The 20,494-nt window shown below is 42.2% G+C and overlaps 2 protein-coding genes and 1 pseudogene across 2 annotated transcripts; 1 reads left to right on the forward strand and 2 right to left on the reverse strand.

Moving 5' to 3' along the window:
- Positions 1-950: 950 nt before the first annotated feature.
- LOC106603441 (B-cell CLL/lymphoma 7 protein family member B-A) lies at positions 951-8,845 on the reverse strand. Its single transcript, XM_014197123.2, has 6 exons — positions 8,645-8,845; positions 8,038-8,113; positions 7,868-7,970; positions 5,947-6,111; positions 5,698-5,774; positions 951-1,903 (listed from the first exon to the last, which is right to left on the reverse strand). The coding sequence occupies exons 1-6, from the start codon at positions 8,734-8,736 to the stop codon at positions 1,814-1,816; spliced, it is 603 nt and encodes a 200-aa protein (XP_014052598.2). The 5' UTR covers positions 8,737-8,845; the 3' UTR covers positions 951-1,813.
- A 2,114-nt stretch (positions 8,846-10,959) lies between these two features.
- Positions 10,960-16,588, reverse strand: LOC106603440 (transducin beta-like protein 2). The gene is made up of 7 exons (XM_014197122.2): positions 16,171-16,588; positions 15,001-15,116; positions 12,830-13,014; positions 12,265-12,416; positions 11,965-12,091; positions 11,722-11,874; positions 10,960-11,592 (listed from the first exon to the last, which is right to left on the reverse strand). Exons 1-7 carry the CDS (start codon positions 16,298-16,300, stop codon positions 11,133-11,135), a joined length of 1,323 nt encoding a protein of 440 aa, XP_014052597.1. The 5' UTR covers positions 16,301-16,588; the 3' UTR covers positions 10,960-11,132.
- A 4-nt stretch (positions 16,589-16,592) lies between these two features.
- LOC106603414 (28S rRNA (cytosine-C(5))-methyltransferase-like) lies at positions 16,593-19,390 on the forward strand (annotated as a pseudogene).
- The last annotated feature ends 1,104 nt before the right edge of the window (positions 19,391-20,494 follow it).

Here is a 20,494-nt window from a genome sequence, read left to right on the forward strand (position 1 = left end):
ACCTCCAGGCTGTGTAAGGGCTATTTGACCAAGAAGGAGAGTGATGGAGTGCTGCATCAGATGACCTGGCCTCCACAATCACCCGACCTCAACCCAATTGAGATGGTTTGGGATGAGTTGGACCGCAGAGTGAAGGAAAAGCAACCAACAAGTGCTCAGCATATGTGGGAACTCCTTCAAGACTGTTGGAAAAGCATTCCAGGTGACTACCTCATGAAGCTCACGAAGGGGGCGGCAGGTAGCCTAGTGATTAGAGCGTTGGACTAGTAACCGAAAGGTTGCAAAATCGAATCCCTGAGCTGACAAGGTAAAAATCTGTCGTTCTGCCCCTGAACAAGGCAGTTAACCCACTGTTCATAGGCCGTCATTGAAAATAAGAATTTGTTCTTAACTGGCTTGCCTAGTTAAATAAAGGTTAAAAAAATATACAACATTTAAAAGCTGGTTGAGAGAATGCAAAGAGTGTGCAAAGCTGTCATCAAGGCAAAGGGTGGCTACTTTGAAGAATCTAAAATATATTTTAACTTGTTTACACTTTGTTTTGGTTACTACATGATTCTATGTGTGTTATTTCATAATTTTGATGTCTTCACTATTATTCTACAATGTAGAAAATAGTAAAAAGTAAGAAAAAGCCTTGAATGGGTAGGTGTGTCCAATCTTTTGACTGGTACTATAAATAAATGGTTACTATTAAGTATTACAATCACTACAAAATAACATCAAATAGTCAGTGTCCATGCTAACCTGATAAATTAAATTTCCTAATTTCACTCAAGTAAAATATGACATAAAACATATCTCTGAGAAAGACAAGTGCTTCCTTGGGTTACTAAGGACGATAACTCAAGAAAGATTTTAGACTGAAACAATCTGTGTTCATTTTACAAATGAACTCTTACTTAAATAACTGAGACAACATCTTTAAGAGATAAATAACAAAAAGTAAGGACCTTGTAGCATCATTTAAGTAACTTCAAAAACAATCACATACAGTACTTGTAATTTTGAAACATTCTACAATGTTAAACTTAGTGCGTTTGATTTGCACACCAGCATGTCCTGGATGGACGGATATAACACTTGATTTAGAAATCGGCAAAACTGACAAAAGATCCTGACAGCTAGCATTGAGTAAACAAGTGTCAATGGCACAATATGAAGCTGCATTCAAAATAGAGTCAATCAGACTTAAAACCTACAGCACTGACCATACCTTAATTCAACTATTACTTCATACATTTCCTGTCATTGCCTTGCAATAAATAGTTTACGCGAAAAGTTATATTTTGTAGACAGAAAATGGTATCTCCCAAATCAAAGAAAATAAAAGGGCATACATGTAACCTACCGGACTGCACTACCTCGGGAGAGTTGTGGTAGAGTGCTTTGGTTTTGTATTCCGCTGTTAATCCATTGAAACTAAATAGTGTCAATTAAACTACATATTCATGGATCCTTTAAGGGAAAAACGAAATCACTTTGAAAGAGATTCAATATAAAATCATAACAAGTATGGTGGTCCTTCCATATGTCTGGTCCTTAAAATGTATCTATTGCAGTCATCGGAGGATAGACTTGCAGTCGTGCAACTCGCTGACTAAAAGCTAAGCAGGGCCTGGTTCAAAGCATTTTTTATTTTAAAATCAGCAAATTAGTTGAGAGTTCAATTTGTTTAAAATGTTTTGTTCAATTTATGAACCAGAAATGTCTGTCATTGAAAATGATAGACAATTTTTCCAAATAAAAAAAATGAGATTCAACAAAGTGCCTGAAGTGAATTGGGTCCGAGCATGATGCTATGTGCAGTGTGTTAGCTCATCATTGAGGAGCTCTGCAGGACGGAGTTCTGCTCAGAACACACCCTCTTCAGTGGCGGAGCTCCAGAACACTCCTCTTCCTCCTGTGTGGGGAAATACAGCCAGGTTTGTTTGAATCCATGTTTTATCAGTTTTATGTTTAATGTATAATGAGTAGATTGTTGGACAAACTATGGCCAGATGGCCAGCATTCCAGAGTCGCCTCTTCACTGTTGACGTTGAGATTGGTGTTTTGCAGGTACTATTTAATGAAGCTGCCAGTTGAGGACTTGTGAGGCGTCTGTTTCTCAAACTAGACATTCTAATGTACTTGTCCTCTTGCTGAGTTGAGCACCAGGGCCTCCCATCCTCTTTCTATTCTGGTTAGAGACAGTTTACGCTGTTCTGTGAAGGGAGTAGTACACAGTGTTGTACGAGATCTTCAGTTTCTTGGCAATTTCTCGCATGGAATAGCCTTCATTTCTCAGAACAAGAATAGACTGATGAGTCTCAGAAGAAAGTGCTTTGTTTCTGGCCATTTTGAGCCTGTAATTGAACCCACAAATGCTGATGCTCCAGATATTCAACTAAAGAAGGACAGTTTTATTGCTTCTTTAATCAGAATAGCAGTTTTCAGCTGTGCTAACAATTGCAAAATGGTTTTCTAATGATCAATTAGCCTTATAAAACGATAAACTTGGATAAGCTAATACAACGTGCCATTAGAAGACAGGAGTGATGGTTGCTGATAATGGGCTCTGCACACCTATGTGGATATTCATTTTTTATTTTAATCAGTCGTTTCGGGCTACAATAGTCATTTACAACATTAATGTCTACAATGTATTTCTGATCAATTTGATGTTATTTTAAAATGGACAAAAAAGTCGCTTTTCTTTCAAAAACAAGGACATTTCTAAGTGACCCCAAACTTTTGAATGGTAGTGTATATTGAACAAAAATATAAAGCGCAACATGTAAAATGTTGGTCCCATGAGCTGAAATAAAAGATCCCAGAACTGTTCCATCCGCACAAGAAGCTTGTTCCTCTCAAATTTTGTGTACAAATTTGTTTACACCCCTGTTAGAGGGCATTTCTCATTTGCCGAGATAATCCATCCACCTGACAAGTGGGGCACATCAAGAAGCTGATTAAACAGCATCATCATTGCACAGGTGCACCTTAAAACCTGTTAAGGCTAGGGGGCAGTATTTACACGGCCGGATAAAAAACGTACCCGATTTAATCTGGTTATTACTACTGCCCAGAAACTAGAATATGCATATAATTATTGGCTTTGGATAGAAAACACCCTAAAGTTTCTAAACCTGTTTGAATGGTGTCTGTGAGTATAACAGAACTCATATGGCAGGCAAAAACCTGAGAAGATTCTGTACAGGAAGTGCCCTCTCTGACCATTCCTTGGGCTTCTTGACTCTTTTTATTGAAAACTTAGGATCTTTGCTGTAACGTGACACTTCCTACGGCTCCCATAGGCTCTCAGAACCCGGGAAAAAGCTGAATGATGTCGAGGCAGCCCCTTGCTGAAAAACATTAGCGCCTTTGGTAAGTGGTCTATCAGAGGACAATGAGACTGAGGCGTGTGCACGAGGCGACCCCATGTTTTTATTTTCTCTCTCTTTGTACTAAAACACAGATTCCCGGTCGGAATATTATCGCTTTTTTACGAGAAAAATGACATAAAAATTTATTTTAAACAGCGGTTGACATGCTTCGAAGTACGGTAATGGAATATTTCGAATTTTTTTGTCACGAAACGCGTCGGGCGCGTCACCCTTCTTTACACTTCGGATAGTGTCTTGAACGCACGAACAAAACAGAGGATATTTGAACATAACTATGGATTATTTTGAACCAAACCAACATTTGTTATTGAAGTAGAAGTCCTGGGAGTGCATTCTGACGAAGAACAGCAAAGGTAATACAATTTTTCTTATAGTAAATCTGAGTTTGGTGAGTGCTAAACTTGTTGGGTGTCTAAATAGCTAGCCCTGTGATGCCGGGCTATCTACTTAGAATATTACAAAAAGCTATTTTAAAAATCGGACATAGCGAGTGCATAGAGGAGTTCTGTATCTATAATTCTTAAAATAATTATGTTTTTTGTGAACGTTTATCGTGAGTAATTTAGTAAATTCACCGGAAGTTTGCGGGGGTATGCTAGTTCTGAACGTCACATGCTAATGTAAAAAGCTGGTTTTTGATATAAATATGAACTTGATTGAACAAAACATGCATGCATTGTATAACATAATGTCCTAGGCGTGTCATCTGATGAAGATCATCAAAGGTTAGTGCTGCGTTTAGCTGTGGTTTGGGTTTATGTGACATTATATGATAGCTTGAAAAATGGGTGTCTGATTATTTCTGGCTGGGTACTCTGCTGACATAATCTAATGTTTTGCTTTCGTTGTAAAGCCTTTTTGAAATCGGACAGTGTGGTTAGATTAACGAGAGTCTTGTCTTTAAAATGCTGTAAAATAGTCATATGTTTGAGAAATTGAAGTAATAGCATTTCTAAGGTATTTGAATAACGCACCACAGGATTCCACTGGCTGTTACGTAGGTGGGACGATTTCGTCCCACCTTCCCTAGAGAGGTTAAAAGGCCCCTCTAAAATGTACAGTTGTCACAACACAATGCCACAGATGTCTCAAGTTTTGATGGCACGTGCAATTGGCATGCTGCCTGCAGGACTGTCCACCAGAGCTGTTGCCAAAGAATTGAATGTTCATTTCTCTACTATGTAATTTTTGAGAATTTGGCAGTACGTCCAACCGGCCCTACAACCGCAGACCACATGTAACCATGCCAGCCCAGGACCTCCACATCAGTCTTCTTCACCTGTTGGATGGTCTGAGACCAGCCACCAGGACAGCTGATGAAATGGTGTTTGCACACCCAAAGAATTTCTGCACAAACTGTCAGAAACCGCCTCAGGGAAGAGCATCTGCGTGCTCGTTTTCCTCACCAGGGTCTTGACCTGAATGCAGTTCGGCGTCGTAACCAACTTCAGTGAGCAAATGCTCACCTTCGATGGCCACTGGCATGCTGGAGAAGTGTGCTCCCCACGGATTAATCCCTGTTTCAACTGTAGCGGGCAGATTGCAGACACCGTGTATGGCTTTGTGTGGGCGAGCGGTTTGCTGATGTCAACGTTGTGAACAGATAGCCCCATGGTGGCAGTGGGGCTATGGTATGAGCAGGCATAAGCTACGGACAATAAACACAATTGCATTTTATCAATGGCAATTTGAATGCACAGAGATATCATGACGCGATCCTGAGGCCCATTGTCGTGCCAATCATCCGCCACCATCACCTCAAGTTTCAGCACGATAATTCACGGCCCCATGTCGCAAGGATCTGTACACAATTCCTGGAAGCTGAAAATGTCCCAATTCCTCCATGGCCTGCATACTCACCAGACATGTCACCCGTTGAGCATGTTTGGGATGCTCTGGATCGACGTGTTCCAGTTCCCACCAATATCTAACAACTTTGCACAGCCATTGAAGAGGAGTGGGATAACATTCCACAGGTTACAATCAGCAGCCTGATCAACTCTATGAGAAGGAGATGTGTCGTGCTGCATGAGGCAAATGGTGGTCACCACAAATACTGACTGGTTTTCTGATCAATGCCCCTGTCATTAAGGTATCTGTGACCAACAAACGCATATATGTATTCCCAGTCATGTGAAATCCATAGATTAGGGCCGAGTTAATTTCAATTGACTGATTTTCTTATATGAACTGTAACTCAGTAAAATCTTTGAAATTGTTGCATTTATAATTTTGTTCAGTGTAAATCGGTTGAGTGACAAAGCTGTGGTGTCGAAGTGGAATGATCATTGAGATGTTAGATGCGATTTACCTGAGTAGTGAGGGGTAACAAGTCCTCTTTAATCAGCAATGGAGGTTCGTCAGCCAGTTCACTTGGCAATGACGGATCTGAAAAAAAAAAATCTAATAAATAAACATTTACTTAAAACCTCTTAAAGAATCTGAAGATATATTTGACCATATTAGTTGACATCAGAATAATTGAAAAAGATCTTCAGTTAACGTTCCCGTGTAGAGGTAAGTGTGTGTGTGTGTACATCTGTCTGTCTGTCCGTCTCACCCTCCATGATCTCCTGGCCCAGAGTCGGGGGCTGTGAGTCATCTGTGTGGAAGTCACACAGGTTCTTGGGGCTCAGAGGTTCACTAGGCTGGGGGCTAGAGTTACTGCTGCTGTCCACTTTGGGCTGGTACGCATCAGACAGAGAGCTCTGGTTACTGTTCTCATCTGGGGAAGAAGAGAGTACAGGGAATAGGAGGAAATGGAAAGAGCTCTAGGCCAGCATATGGTGAGGTCATACAGTGTATTCGGAAAGTATTCGGACCCCTTGACTTTTTCACATTTTGTTACATTACAGCCTTATTCTAAAATGGATTTTAAAAATCCGCATGAATCTACACACAATAGCCCATAATGACAAAGCAAAAACATGTTTGCAAATGTATTAAAAAAATTAATAAAATAAAAAAATATACCAAAAAATAAAAAAAATAACATTTACATAGGTATTCAGACCCGTTACTCCTTTGGCAGCGATTACAGCCATGAGTCTTCTTGGGTTTGATGCTACAAGCTTAACACACCTGTATTGGGACGTTTCTCCCATTCTTCTCTGCAGATCCTCTCAAGCTCTGTCAGGTTGGATGTGGAGCGTCGCTGCACAGCTATTTTCAGGTGTCTCCAGATATGTTAAATCGGGTTCAAGTCCGGGCTCTGGATGGGCCACTCAAGGACATTCAGAGACTTGTCCCAAAGCCACTCCTGCATTGTCTTGGCTGTGTGCTTAGGGTCGTTGTCCTGTTGGAAGGTGAACCAGCTGGAAGGGTAGCGCTCTGAAGCAGGTTATCATCAAGGATCTCTGTGTACTTTGCTCCATTCATCTTTTGCTCAATCCTGACTAGTCTCCCAGTCCCTGCCACTGAAAAACATCCCCATAGCATGATGCTGCCACCACCATGCCACTCTACCATAAAGCCCTGATTAGTGGAGTGCTGCAGAGATGGTTGTCCTTCTGGAAGGTTCTCCCATCTCCACGGAGGAACTCTGAAGCTCTGTCAGAGTGACCATCGGGTTCTTGATCACCTCCCTGACCAAGGCCCTTCTCCCCCGATTGCTCAGTTTGGCCTGGTGGCCAGCTCTAGGAAGAGTCTTGGTGGTTCCAAACTTCTTCCATTTTAGAATGATGGAGGCCACTGTGTTCTTTGGGACCTTCAATGCTGCAGACATTTTTTTATACCATTCCCCAGATCTGTGCTTCGACACAATCCTGTCTCTGAGCTTTACGGACAATTCGTTCAACCTCATGGCTTGGTTTTTGCTCTGACAAGCACTGTCAACTGTGGGACCTTATATAGACAGGTGTGTGCCTTTCCAAATCATGTCCAATCAATTGAATGAACAGGTGGACTCCAATCAAGGAAAGGAAAGGGGGATACCTAGTCAGGTGTACAACTGAATGCATTCAACTGAAATGTATCTTCCGCATTTAACCCAACCCCTCTGATTCAGAGAGCTGTGGGGTGCTGCATTAAGTCGACACCCACGGCGCCCGGGAAACAGTGGGTTAATTGCCTTGCTCAGGGGCAGAACAACAGATGTTTACCTTGTCGGCTTGGGGATTCGATCCAGCAACCTTTCAGTTACTGGCCCAATGCTCTAACCACTAGGTTACCTGAGTAGAAACATCAAGGCTGATCAATGGAAACAGGATGCACTTGAGCTCAATTTCGAGTCTCATAGCAAAGGGTCTGAATACTTATGTAAATAAGGTATCTGTTTTTATTTATAAGAAATTAGCAAACATTTTGCAAAACCTGTTTTTGCTTTGTCATTGTGGGGTATTGTGTGTAGAGTGATGAGGAGGGGGAAAGAATTTAACTCATTTTTGAATAAGGCTGTAACGTACCAAATGTGGAAAAAGTGAAGGGGATGGAATACTTTCCAAATGCACTGTATGTCACTCAAAACTGTCCTCCATCCTCACCATGAAAATCCAGATGACTTGAATGTGTGTTTTCTGAGGCTGGATCTGTGGAGAAGCTATTCAGTTCCCTGACTGTTCCAGCCGGGACCACCTTACTCTTCTCCTACAAGAAGACAAAGCATTACAAACTGACATTGCTACTTAGGTTATTAAATAAGAAAATAACTTACTTCTTTTGTATCCACCACTGGCACCCATTTGAATATCCTCAAAGATGTGTCTCCGACAGTGACCCATTTCTTCTCCCTGTAGAAAACAATGAGTGCGCTCCTTTACATTCAGATAGTTCAAGGGTCAAGTGCACCCATTGAGGTTGAAATGGAAAATGGTAAAGGTTTGGGTAGAGACGTCCCAAGGACCCCGGATTGCACAAACCGTTTACATATCCCTTCCAGAGTGGAATTATACCAATGAATGCAACGCTATTAGTGGAAGCTGCTACAAATAAGCGAGGATACCTCACTGGCTATGGTTGGCTAGTATCTTATTGATTACTACACGACAGTCACTGCATAGTTCGCTTGCTAGCCTGTCTGTCCATTCCCCAATTATACGCAAGCTAGCTAACTAACTAGCTTTACGCAAGTGTACTTTTGGGTCCCGCCTCTTGTTGAAAAGCCACTTGTCTCGAGGGAGAAAGCTTCACAGTGATAATCATTGGCTGTGCTCTCGGTCTTTCACTGTCATTCTGTCTCAAACCACGCCTCCATGTCGCTGAACTTTCTATATCGGCAATCTTTTATGATCTTTCACACAAATAAATAGTGTTGTACTTACCATCTTCTGACCCTCTCAATGGCCGCCATCACCTTCTTCATGTCATCTTTAGCGCGGCTTCGTGTCTCAGCGCGAACCGAGCGTCCAGACATCTTTGTGCTTGGTTTTAGTTTTATTTGCCTCCGACAGACTGTTTAGCTTTAGCTAGCTCTCCGTCCTGCCCACCGAATCTCGCGAGCTTTCGGGACCCATTCACTTCTTGTTCTCACAGAACGCCCTCACGAAATGTGCATGTGTTTACATGAAGTTACCATCTGGGGGTCACTTGTTACATTGCAGTTACACTGGCATCACTAAGGCCGTGTCTAGACTTGACAGTTCATGTAGCTTTCTTGTTCTTATCATGGAATTCCGATCACGTCATGCGTCTACACATACATTTAAATGTATCTAACCGTGTCTCTCCAATAGAAAAAATTTGTTTTTCCTTGCTTCCTCAGGACAACAGATGTGCTTTATTTCAAAGGGATATTGTGTCTATTCCTTATGTCACAACTTACTGGAATACATTTGTCAATAATATCTGTTTGAAAAAAGTCTGGTTATTACCACACAAATACCTGCTAGTTAACAAGGTCAAAAAGGTCTCTTTCGAAATGATCCATAAGTATTACCCTGCGAATCATTACCTGAAGAAACTAAAAAAAAATACATTAACATTAACTGTACTTTTTGTGTTGAGCATCCAGAAACAGTTTTGCATTTATTTTGGCATTGTCTACATGTAAAGAAATTATGACAAGATATTTATAGTTTTATAATTGGTATATTCTTGATGACCTTTGTTTATTATGGGAGAATGTGCTGCTCGGTTTCCTTAACTATAATAAGGATAGAGGAAAAACTATTTTACCTCATGAATCTAATTGTGCTAATGGAACATTTTCATATTCATAAATGTACATTCACTAATGTAAAAACACTCTTCCATGTTTTCTATGAGGAATTCTAGTAGTACATTAATACGATTTTACATTACTGGTGTTTCTGCAATAATTTTAAAAAAGAAACCCAAAAAAATATAATTCTAATACGTTTTTTTATCATTAAAACCAGGAACGTATTTCCTCACCAGTGATATTTCCTAGCCTCTCGCTCCCAAAACATACGTTTTATGGAGAGCTGTGGGCGAATTGCTGAAGACGTCGCCCACTGTACGCGCTTTAGGTAGCCTGATTGCATCCAGAGTGAAGAGAATCCCTGACCACACAATGCATCCCTGACCACCAGTAGTTGGTTACTGCCATCAAGTTGTTGTGTTATCAGATTTAGGTGCTTCCACCGTTTGCAAAATGCATACTGGCATTTGAATATGTTGCGGGCAAAAGGGAGTCCTGACACAATGTGGGCACAGTAGACATTTTTTTTAATTTAACTAGGCAAGTCAATTAAGAACAAATTCTTATTTACAGTGACGGCCTACCCCGGCCAAACCCTAACCCGGACGACGCTGGGCCGCCCAATGGGACTCCCAATCACAGCCTGGAATCGAACCAGGGTCTGTAGTGACACCTCTAACCCTGAGATGCAGTGTCTTAGACCACTACACCTACATTTAAATGTAGGTGTAGACGCATAATGTGTTCGGTATTCCATCAGAACACAAAAGCTGCATGAACTGTCAAGTCTAGACACCGAGTGTACAAAACATTAGGAACACTTTCTTAATATTGAGTTGCACCCCTTTTGCCCTCAATAACCTAAATTCATCGGGCATGGACTACAAGGTGTCGAAAGCGTTCCACAGGGATGCTTCCCACAGTTGTCAAGCTGGCTGGATGTACTTTGGGTGGTGGACCATTCTTTATACACATGAAAAACTGTTGAGTGTGAAAAACCCAGCAGGATTGCAGTTCTTGACACACTCAAACTGGTGCACCTGGTACCTACTACCATACCCCATTCAAAGGCACTTCAATCGTTTGTCTTGCCCATTCACCCTCTGAATGGCACACATACACAATCCATGTCTCAATTGTCTCAAGGCTTAAAAATCCTTCTTTAACCTGTCTCCTCCCCTTCATCTACACTAATTGAAGTAGATTTAGCATGCGATGTCATTGGGATCATAGCATTCACCTGGATAGGATGTCATGGAAATTGTTAGTTTAGTATGTCTTATGTTTCTACAGAGGAACTGTAGAAACACAAGGCACCCCAGCTGAATTCTGGTCCTATTATACAACAAATGTTTGTGTTGCCAAAGAAAAGCAAGCTCTTCTATAGTAGTAGGATTACTGGTCCAAGAAGAGAGAGAACATAGTATTCCTGACTTCAAAGCAGGCAGAGCATTCACAAAACAAAACAGAGCCATATTTCTATAGAAACATATCATGATTTATTTATTAAAACCAGCATGCAAATGCCACATCCCTGATAGGAGTCGAATCGCATGCCATTCTGTGGAGGCAGTGTGTGAGAGAAGGGGAGGAAGAGAGAGATCAAAATAGGGGTCTACACAGCCAACCTAGTGGGGGGCTTTAGTTCTTTAATCCTTGGGTGCTGTGAGCACAGTGTCCAGCGCACTCTGCGCCTCCTGTATCTGCTGTTTTAGCCTTTGTTTCATGCCCTCGTTCTGGGCCTTCTTCAGCATGGCCTGCATGTCCTGGATGGCCGCACGGTAGCCCGGCGCATTGTGGAACACACGTACCGCCCGGTCCCCGCTGCACACCAGGTAGCGGCTGTTGATGTCAAACCTCAGATCAGTGATCTCCTCGCTGTGGACTCCGTGGAACTCCTCCTCCAGCTGACCCGTGGAGGTGCTGTACATGGCCACGCTGCAGCTGTTGGAGATGGCCACCACTCGTGCGTCCGGCGACAGGGCCACACGGCTTCCCTCCGACGACTGGCAAGGCACTGACTTCAGTAGGTAGGGGTCCTGTTGCTTCTTGTACTCCACATCCGTGTCCCACAGTCGCCACGTGCCGTCCTTGGACACGGTGGCCATTCTGGGGGAAACGAAAGATGGTTTCACATACCTCAATGGGGGAAATCTACCTTATGAACGTTATCATAATGTCATCCATGGAAATCAACCATCAATGTTTTGATAGGATACCACACAATGCATGCCTTACCTGCGTGAGTCGTTAGAGAACGCAAAGGAGTGGACTCCAGCTGAATGGCCCTTCAGGTCGAAGGCGCGGGCCACCTCTTTGAACTCGCCACCCTTCCCGAAGCACACCTCCCACACCTTCACATCAGGAGTGAAGCCACAGGAGGCAACAAACCTGAAGACAGAAAATCATCCAGAAATGATGTACCTGAGAATACTATTACATTAGCTATAAAACCCGCACAGACACGTTTAGGGTACTGACCTGCCACATGGTGAGATGGCAGCGTAGGAGTTGGTCATCTGGTTGGTGATGATAGAGGCCAGTACCTCTCCTTTCAGGTCCCAGATGAGGATGTTGGTGTCAGTGGAGGCACTCATGATGAACTTGCCTGGAACACAGAAAACAATAAGGGAGACAGATGAGATTTTAGACTGGAACAAGGGTCTCTTTCATAACTTCTAATAGTCATTCATCAGTCAATAATCATAAAAATGAGCATATCACACATTCACATCTTCCTGCCTTTTAGTCATTCAGTCTGAATACATTTAGCAGTCATACCCGTCTCTGCGATGCCGATGTTGATGACATTGGTCTTGTGTTTCTGAGGGAAGTCTTCAGGGGCAGCTTTGAAAGTGAAACTACCATCATCCTTCTTGGTCATCTTGAATATGCGAATAGTATCTCCGTTAGCCAGCCAAGTAATGAAGGCCCTGCATACCAAGACAGAGTAAAAATAAGTATAGAAAGACAAGAGGCTCTCTATCCATCCATCCATCTATCTACAGTGCATTCGGAAAGTATTCAGACCCTTTGACCTTTTCCACATTTTGTTACGTTGCCCCTTTGCTCAATTTTGTGTCTCATAGCAAAAGGTCTGAATACTTATGTAAATAAGGTATTTCTGTTTATTTAATACATTTGCAAATGTTTCTAAAAACGTATTTTTGCTTTGTCATTATGGGGTATTGTGTGTATATTGATGAGGGAAAAAAACATTTAATCCCTTTTATAATAAGGATGTAACGTAACAAAATGTGGAAAAAGTCAAGGGGTCTGAATACTTTCCGAATGTACTGTATCTATACCCTTTGTTCTGGACATGCGTGTGTGTGTGTGTGTGTACTTTGAGTCAGGGCTGAAGCGGACCAGCGTGGCGTGGTCCAGCTCTACGTTGGCCCTCAGACATTTATGGTCTCTGTCCAGGAAGTCCTTGGTGCTCCATATCCTGACAGTGCGGTCGTCAGCACAAGTAGCTAGGTACTTCCCATTGCTGCTGAAGTCCAGGGACGTCACATTGCCACTGTGACTCTGGGGAGAAAGACAGAGACGAGTCAGTCTAGCTGTTGTCGAATTTCCCCTACACTGACTGCCAGTCCTCTCTTCCAACCACCATTCACCTGTCCAATCCCCCTCCAGCAGAGGCGGGTCTTCAGCCAATCCACCAGGTTAAACACTCACACCTGTCACTAATCAATGTGCAGACCAAACTTTACAGTTTGCAGAAGTGTTTTTTTTGCAATACCTTTTGTGTTTTTGGATGCGTTTATGATAAGTTTGTTCTTATTTCTTGATTTGTATTATCATTTGATTGGAGAACATTTACTGTTATTATTTCCCTTCCTTGTTTTTCCAGTTAATCATCTCCAACCATTGTGAATGAGTGGGCATCAGCCTTTTAAACTGCAACCTCCATCTCTGTGCTTTAATAGATACCACCATGATAGCCCCAACTCAAACCAGCAACCTAAACTCTGATCAGTTTTTACACAATCGATGATCAAGCATCAGATAATTCTGTAACCTCGTCACACACCGTTGTCATTACATAATTTTTTTATTTTACCATTATTTAACTAGGCAAGTTTGTAAATAAGAATTTGTTCTTAACTATGATGGCCTACCAAAAGGCCTCCTGCGGGGACGGGGGCTGGGATAAAAAATATAGAACAAAAACACATCGCAACAAGAGAGACAATACAACACTACATGAAGAGAGACCTAAGACAACAACATAGCATGGCAGCAACATGACAACATAGCATGGTAGCAACACAACATGACAACAACATGGTAGCAACACAACATGGTAGCAGCACAAAACATGGTACAAGCATTATTGGGCACAGAGAACAGCACAAAGGGCAAGAAGGTAGAGACAACAATACATCACGCACAGCAGCCACAACTGTCAGTTAGCGTGTCCAGGATTGAGTCTTTGAATTAAGAGATTGATATAAAACTGTCCAGTTTGAGTGTTTGTTGCAGCTCGTTCCAGTCGCTAGCTGCAGCAAACTGAAAAGACGAGTGACCCAGGGATGTGTGTGCTTTGGGGACCTTTAACAGAATGTGACTGGCAGAACGGGTGTTGTATGTGGAGGATGAGGGCTGCAGTAGATATCTCAGATAGGGGGGAGTGAGGCCTAAGAGGATTTTAAGCATCAACCTGTGGGTCTTACGACAGGTATACAGAGATGACCAGTTTACAGAAGAGTATAGAGTGCAGTGACGTGTCCTATAAGGAGCATTGGTGGCAAATCTGATGCCCGAATGGTAAAGAACATCTAGCCGCTCGAGAGCACCCTTACCTGCCGATCTATAAATTAAGTCTTTATAATCTAGCATGGATAGGATGGTCATCTGAATCAGGGTTAGTTTGGCAGCTGGGGTGAAAGAGGAGTGATTACGATAGAGGAAACCAAGTCTAGATTTAACTTTCGCCTGCAGCTTTGATATGTGCAGAGAGAAGCCATACTCCCAAGTACTTGTGCCTTGTTGGTGCAGCTTATCATGCATTAAACAACTGGCTTGTGGGCTGGTTCTTGTAGATAAACTTCTTTGCGACCCTTGGCAATGACATCATTCACTCTAGTAAATGGCAGATTATGCCCAAATATGTCCAGAGAGGAAAAGGCGAAGCGAGAGGATTACTCTGCCCAAAATCTGTCCGCGTGAGATAAGCAGACCAAGTTGGGATTTTTTATATGGTGGACTATGAGAGAGTGTTGAATTACGTGAGGCTTATTTGACCGAATAGAGGTTTTGTAATGTTTAGGCTTTTACAAAATGTACTGATATAAGTGGATACATGTGGCATTCTGGCAACTTTGAAAAAAAAAAACTGTTGTTCACACGTGTATCTGCCCTCATTGGCTAGAATGGTCCCACCTGATCTCGCCTCCCATCTCTGAGGACATGCATTTCCATTGTTAGAGCGGTCACTCAACTATCTTGTCAATATAATAGATCTTTGATATGGCGTAATATGGGTTTCACAGTATGTGAAGCATGGCCCACCTTCAAGGAGGATGCCAGGAGAGGATGGCTGAAGGTTTGCTGCTGGGCTTTCTCCTTGCGAGGACGCTGTTGTTTCTGTTTCTTGGCAGTGGAAGCCTTCACTGCACTTTCCTCTGCTGCAGGGGATGAATTGGCATCTCGTTACACAAGACGTTCAATATGACACTTTCTAGTAACTTCCATTATCAAAATGTTCAAACTTCTGGCTGCTTTCTCCTCTGGAAACGATAAATGTTTTGAATCAACATCTTACAATTCTGTAACAAAACAATGTTTTGGTCAGAGATCCCATTAAATTGCTAGACGGGCAAAAATGGCAGCCATATTGGTCTAAGAGAAATCCGGTGTAATTGGAATTAATGGTAGTAGAGGCATAATCTTTATTTTACTAATGCAGAAAAATAAAAGGTGTTTGATATCAGAAATTGTGTAATATAATTATTGTCAACCTAAAATAGTCAAATAATTATAAATACAGTTTATAAGGGTTTTATACAAATGGTCTGTACAAATAGCCTCTAAAATATATGTAAACAAACCATAAATGTCTACATTTTTGTTTCCTTGGAAAGCTTTGAGTGATATGATACAATATCGGTATTTGTTGCATTTACAACTTGTCTAAGTCTTAACATCAACTGATTTCAGCCAGTCTATGGTGCAGGATTGACTGCATTGTTTGAATGGAATGTTGGCTGCCTAGTTAGCTAACAAACAGTGCAGATACATTCTTTAAATTCATTATTTTACACAATATCTTATCACAGAACTGGCAAACCATGGTTGACCAACTCCCTGACCCACAGAAGTAGGAATTAGAATACTAATTAATTTAATAAAGTAATTTAAACGGATCTCTATGGACTGACCTTTATCCCATCATAAGAAGATTAATGTCCCTTCTAGTATTCTAATTCTATGGTTTTGGTCACCATTGAATTCAATCTTTCTTCCAGCAACAAGTTTATGGCTGGCTTCGGGACATGTAGAGAATTTTGACCTGGTGCCAATACTTATAAATGAATATATCTATTCTAACTATCATCAAGGGCCACTGGCTTATATTACATTGTGTAACTTGCACCTGTTTGACACAGCTAGCTAACGTTAGTTAGTACAATAGCAATCCATAGCAACAAGACATGCAAACAAGCAAGAGGAGCAACTTACCAACTGAGTCCTCTTCTTTCTGCTCTAGTTGATCACTTATTTCTCCTTTCTGCTTTCCCACAGCGATTGCGACCAAAATTATCAGCATTCCTATTAATACGGTCAAGGCAATAAGAGCAGCAAACTCCATCTTTGCACAGTTTGTGACACGTTAGCACTGGCTAAAAGTATAGCTAGCTAGCAAACTCTGAGAGGCTAGCCTGGGTAACGTTAGCTACTTGCTGTGCATGCAGCTTTGCTCAGCTAGCAATATCGGTGTATTTAAATATAATTAATGTTGTAGTTATTAACTGTGTGACACCCAAAAACGACTACTCTAACGTGCTTTACAAATGCATAAACATTCGTCTTCATTCCGTTTCTGAAGTCAGTAGCAGAGCACGGTCAAAGACAGTACAGTACGAAACTGTCGCACGGTCGTAGGCACTGAGTTCTAACGTAAATCGATACCTACATTTTTCATCCGGCAGTAAAGTTTTTTTTGTTTGTTTGGCAGTAAAGTATATTGCCCACTTGCAGAAACGTGGGTGTCGTGGAGATATATTAATGTAGTTGTACATAATGATAACACATTCTCTGTAAAAAAAAATAAAGTTTTACTCTACTAGTTTTCTAACAATGGCTTTGTACGTGAAAGCTGCCGAGAAGTGGAGAGGAAGCAGGCTGCTGTATAGACTGGTTTACGACAGTACATTTCAGGTAATTTGCTACAGTGAATTAGCTAGCTAACGCCTTGCTCTGTCAACATTTACCACGTAGCTAAAAAGTAAACATCAAATAACACAGGCAACACCTTGCTGTTCATGCCTAGAAGCTAAAGATATTTTCTTTAGAGATTAACTTTACAGCAGTACTGTGGGTGTTAATATTGTTAACAATAATGCTCACACCTCACCAGAATGTCAAGCATCTGTTTGCCCTGGTGTGAAACACAGACGTTTTCATCTACCCTCCAAGAGATCATTGAGTCTACAAAGCTCCTCAAACAAACGAAGATAAAAATGAATCTTGCCAAGGACCTGGTAATGTGAAACACATTGGACAATTGTCACCCCCATAGTGCCTTTTTGAACAAAAATCTTTTTTTTTTTTTTAACTAGGCAAGTCAGTTAAGAACACATTCTTATTTACAGTGACCAATTGAGCGCTGCCCTATGGGACTACCAATCACAGCCGGTTGTGATACAGCCTGGATTCGAACTAGGGTGTCTGTAGTGATGCCTCTATCACTGAGATGCAGTGCCTTAGACCACTGCGCCACTCGGGAGCTCCATTCAGTCCCTCAAACATATAGTTCTTCAAGCCTGATATTTAATATGCAGGCATTTGTTTCGACCCAGACGAACACACCTGATTATGTACTGTAATTGATTCAGGCGTGCTACAACATGGATAGAACAAAAGCTGCACACCCTGTGGATCAGATCCCCATGGACCAAGATTGAAGAACACTCCCTCAACACCATGGCTGGTCACTTACCTCTTGTTTGGTCCTGTCCATTACACAGGTTCTGGTGTATGACCTGGTTGTTGGTAAGGGGCTGAAGTGTGGCGCGGCCTGGAAGGCTCTGATGATGAAGCACTGCTCCAGGCTGCCCTGGCCGGCATGAAGATCAACTGCAACCAGGACCTACTCTCCTCCAGTCTCCAGCTGTTAGACATTTTTGAAAATAAGACATTTGAGCTGCAAAGAGATGGAGTGGCATAGTAGTCTTAGATACAAAATATATGTGCACTAATATTACTGACTTAGTAACATGCTTCTGAAGTCTGTACAGCTGGTCAACTTTTTTGCATTATTCACACTGTCTGGGATACTTCACTGGAAATATGTTAAATTACTTCCTCAGGCTATCAGCTCCCAAGGTATGTGCGTGTGAACATATTAAAGACCACGGTGGAGGACGCCATCGATTACCTAAAGAGAGAGGGCTTTCGCCTACCTGGGACAGCCTACAAGTCAGTCAGTGACAAGCCTGGGATGTTTCTTCATTCCCTGTTAATTATATTGACTGAGCATGGATTCATTCTAGTGATTGAGGTTGACATTAGGCAAATTAAAAACAAAATGTGTGTTTCTGATGTCCAGGCTCAATGACCTGAATCTGAAGGGGAAATCCTTTGTGGGTGACCTGCAACTTTCAGACCTGCTGGTTGTCTCTGCAAAGACAGACTTCCATGACCACAATCTCTACAAGGCTGGCCACATCATTCTACAAGACAAGGTGAGGATTCTAAATGCGTCCTTCCTTCCTTGAGGTCATCACTGATCTGTACATGATTGGATGAGGTTACCTTGTAAGATCTATTCTGATAAAAGAAAGAAGCTAAGATGCATTTCAAACAGGGCCCATGGACTTGCATGTCTACTACTGTCTCCCTTATATCCCAACAGGCCAGCTGTCTCCCTGCGTACTTCGTGAACCCTCTTACAGGCAGCCATATCCTGGCTCCTGTACAGCGCCGGGGAACAAAACCAGCCACCTCGCCGCCATCATGAATAACAAAGGGTAAAGCTTGATTGAAATATGGAGGGTCAATTTCCCAGACCCAGACTAAGCATACTCCTGGACTAAATACCATGTTCAATAGTCCAGCAATAGACTTATTCTGGGTCAGGGAAACTTATGTCCTGTGATATTAATCCTGAAAAAAGTTAAGGTTACAAAATGATAGCTCTTTTGATCAGATTTCAAAGTACATTGTAGGGGTTACTTGTCTCACCTCACACCTTTGACCAAAACCTCCTTTCTGGCCTGTGTTGAAGGAAACGGTTTGCCTTCGACCTGGACGCCAAGCATCTCTCCACAATGTCCACTCGCCTGCTCTGTACCGGAGTCACGTGTCAGCCGCTGGCCAATCAGGACATCCTAAAGGTGGACCCGGATGGGCCGCAGTATAGATGTGGAGTACATTCTACTTGACCCATCGTGCAGCAGATCAGGTACAACATGACCTGTCTGTCTGAGGGGTATACTACAAAGCAGGTTCAATGAGTTAGCCCCTAACTTTGATAAACAACCAGAAATAAGCATACATTTTCTGATGTAAACTCAGCAAAAAAAGAAACGTCCTCTCACTGTCAACTGCGTTTATTTTCAGCAAACTTAACATGTGTAAATATTTGTATGAACATAACAAGATTCAACAACTGACGTAAACTGAACAAGTTCCACAGACATGTGACTAACAGAAATGGAATAATGTGTCCTTGAACAAAAGGGGGGTCAAAAGTAAGTCAGTATCTGGTGTGGCCACCAGCTGCATTAAGTACAGAAGTGCATCTCCTCCTCATGGACTGCACCAGATTTGCCAGTTCTTGCTGTGAGATGTTACCCCACTCTTCCACCAAGGCACCTGCAAGTTCCCAGACATTTCTGGGGGGAATGGCCCTAGCCCTCATCCTCCGATCCAACAGGTCCCAGGCGTGCTCAATGGGATTGAGATCCGGGCTCTTCGCTGGCCATGGCAGAACACTGACATTCCTGTCTTGCAGGAAATCACGCACAGAATGAGCAGTATGTCTGGTGGCATTGTCATGCTGGAGGGTCATGTCAGGATGAGCCTGCAGGAAGGGTACCACATGAGGGAGGAGGATGTCTTCCCTGTAACGCACAGCGTTGAGATTTCCTGCAATGAGAACAAGCTCAGTCCGATGATGCTGTGACCCTCCACCTCCAAATCGATCCCGCTCCAGAGTACAGGCCTCGGTGTAACGCTCATTCCTTCGACGATAAACGCAAATCTGACCATCACCCCTGGTGAGACAAAACCGCGATCATACGAATACCAGAAATGTTGCGCCTTATAGGCAATATCAAAATGCGCAAAATAACTTAAATACTGTAGGTTAAATTATAGCCTTAAGTATTTAAGGCATTTATGTAATTGTACTGTAAGGCAATTTGTATGCTTGAAGGTAATGATTAAAGAATTCCACCCTGAAACATAACTATTAGTGATTATTAGTTTATGTAGCATGTATAATGATTGTAAAGTACTAAATGTAAGTCCAATAAGGTTCGGTAGAGATGTGTGTGTGTGTGACTAAGAAGATACCGAGAACAATTAAACTGTGTATGACTTGACCTGGCTAGAACTCTTGAGAAATTTACGATAGGACAGGGAGTCCTTTCAAGGTTCCTCTAATCACAGGGGGATGGAACAGCCAGTTTGGTAATGATGAACAGTGGTGAGAACCATGGGGAAGGATACATTCTACCTACTGTTTGTGTGGAGGTATGTGCGTAAGTAGTGAGTTATAAAATGGCATGTCTTTGTATTGTGGACTTTAGAACGTTCTCGTGAATAAACTGTACGAACC

Source organism: Salmo salar, chromosome ssa04 (genome assembly GCF_905237065.1).
Source record: "Salmo salar chromosome ssa04, Ssal_v3.1, whole genome shotgun sequence".
Taxonomy (NCBI): domain Eukaryota; kingdom Metazoa; phylum Chordata; class Actinopteri; order Salmoniformes; family Salmonidae; genus Salmo; species Salmo salar.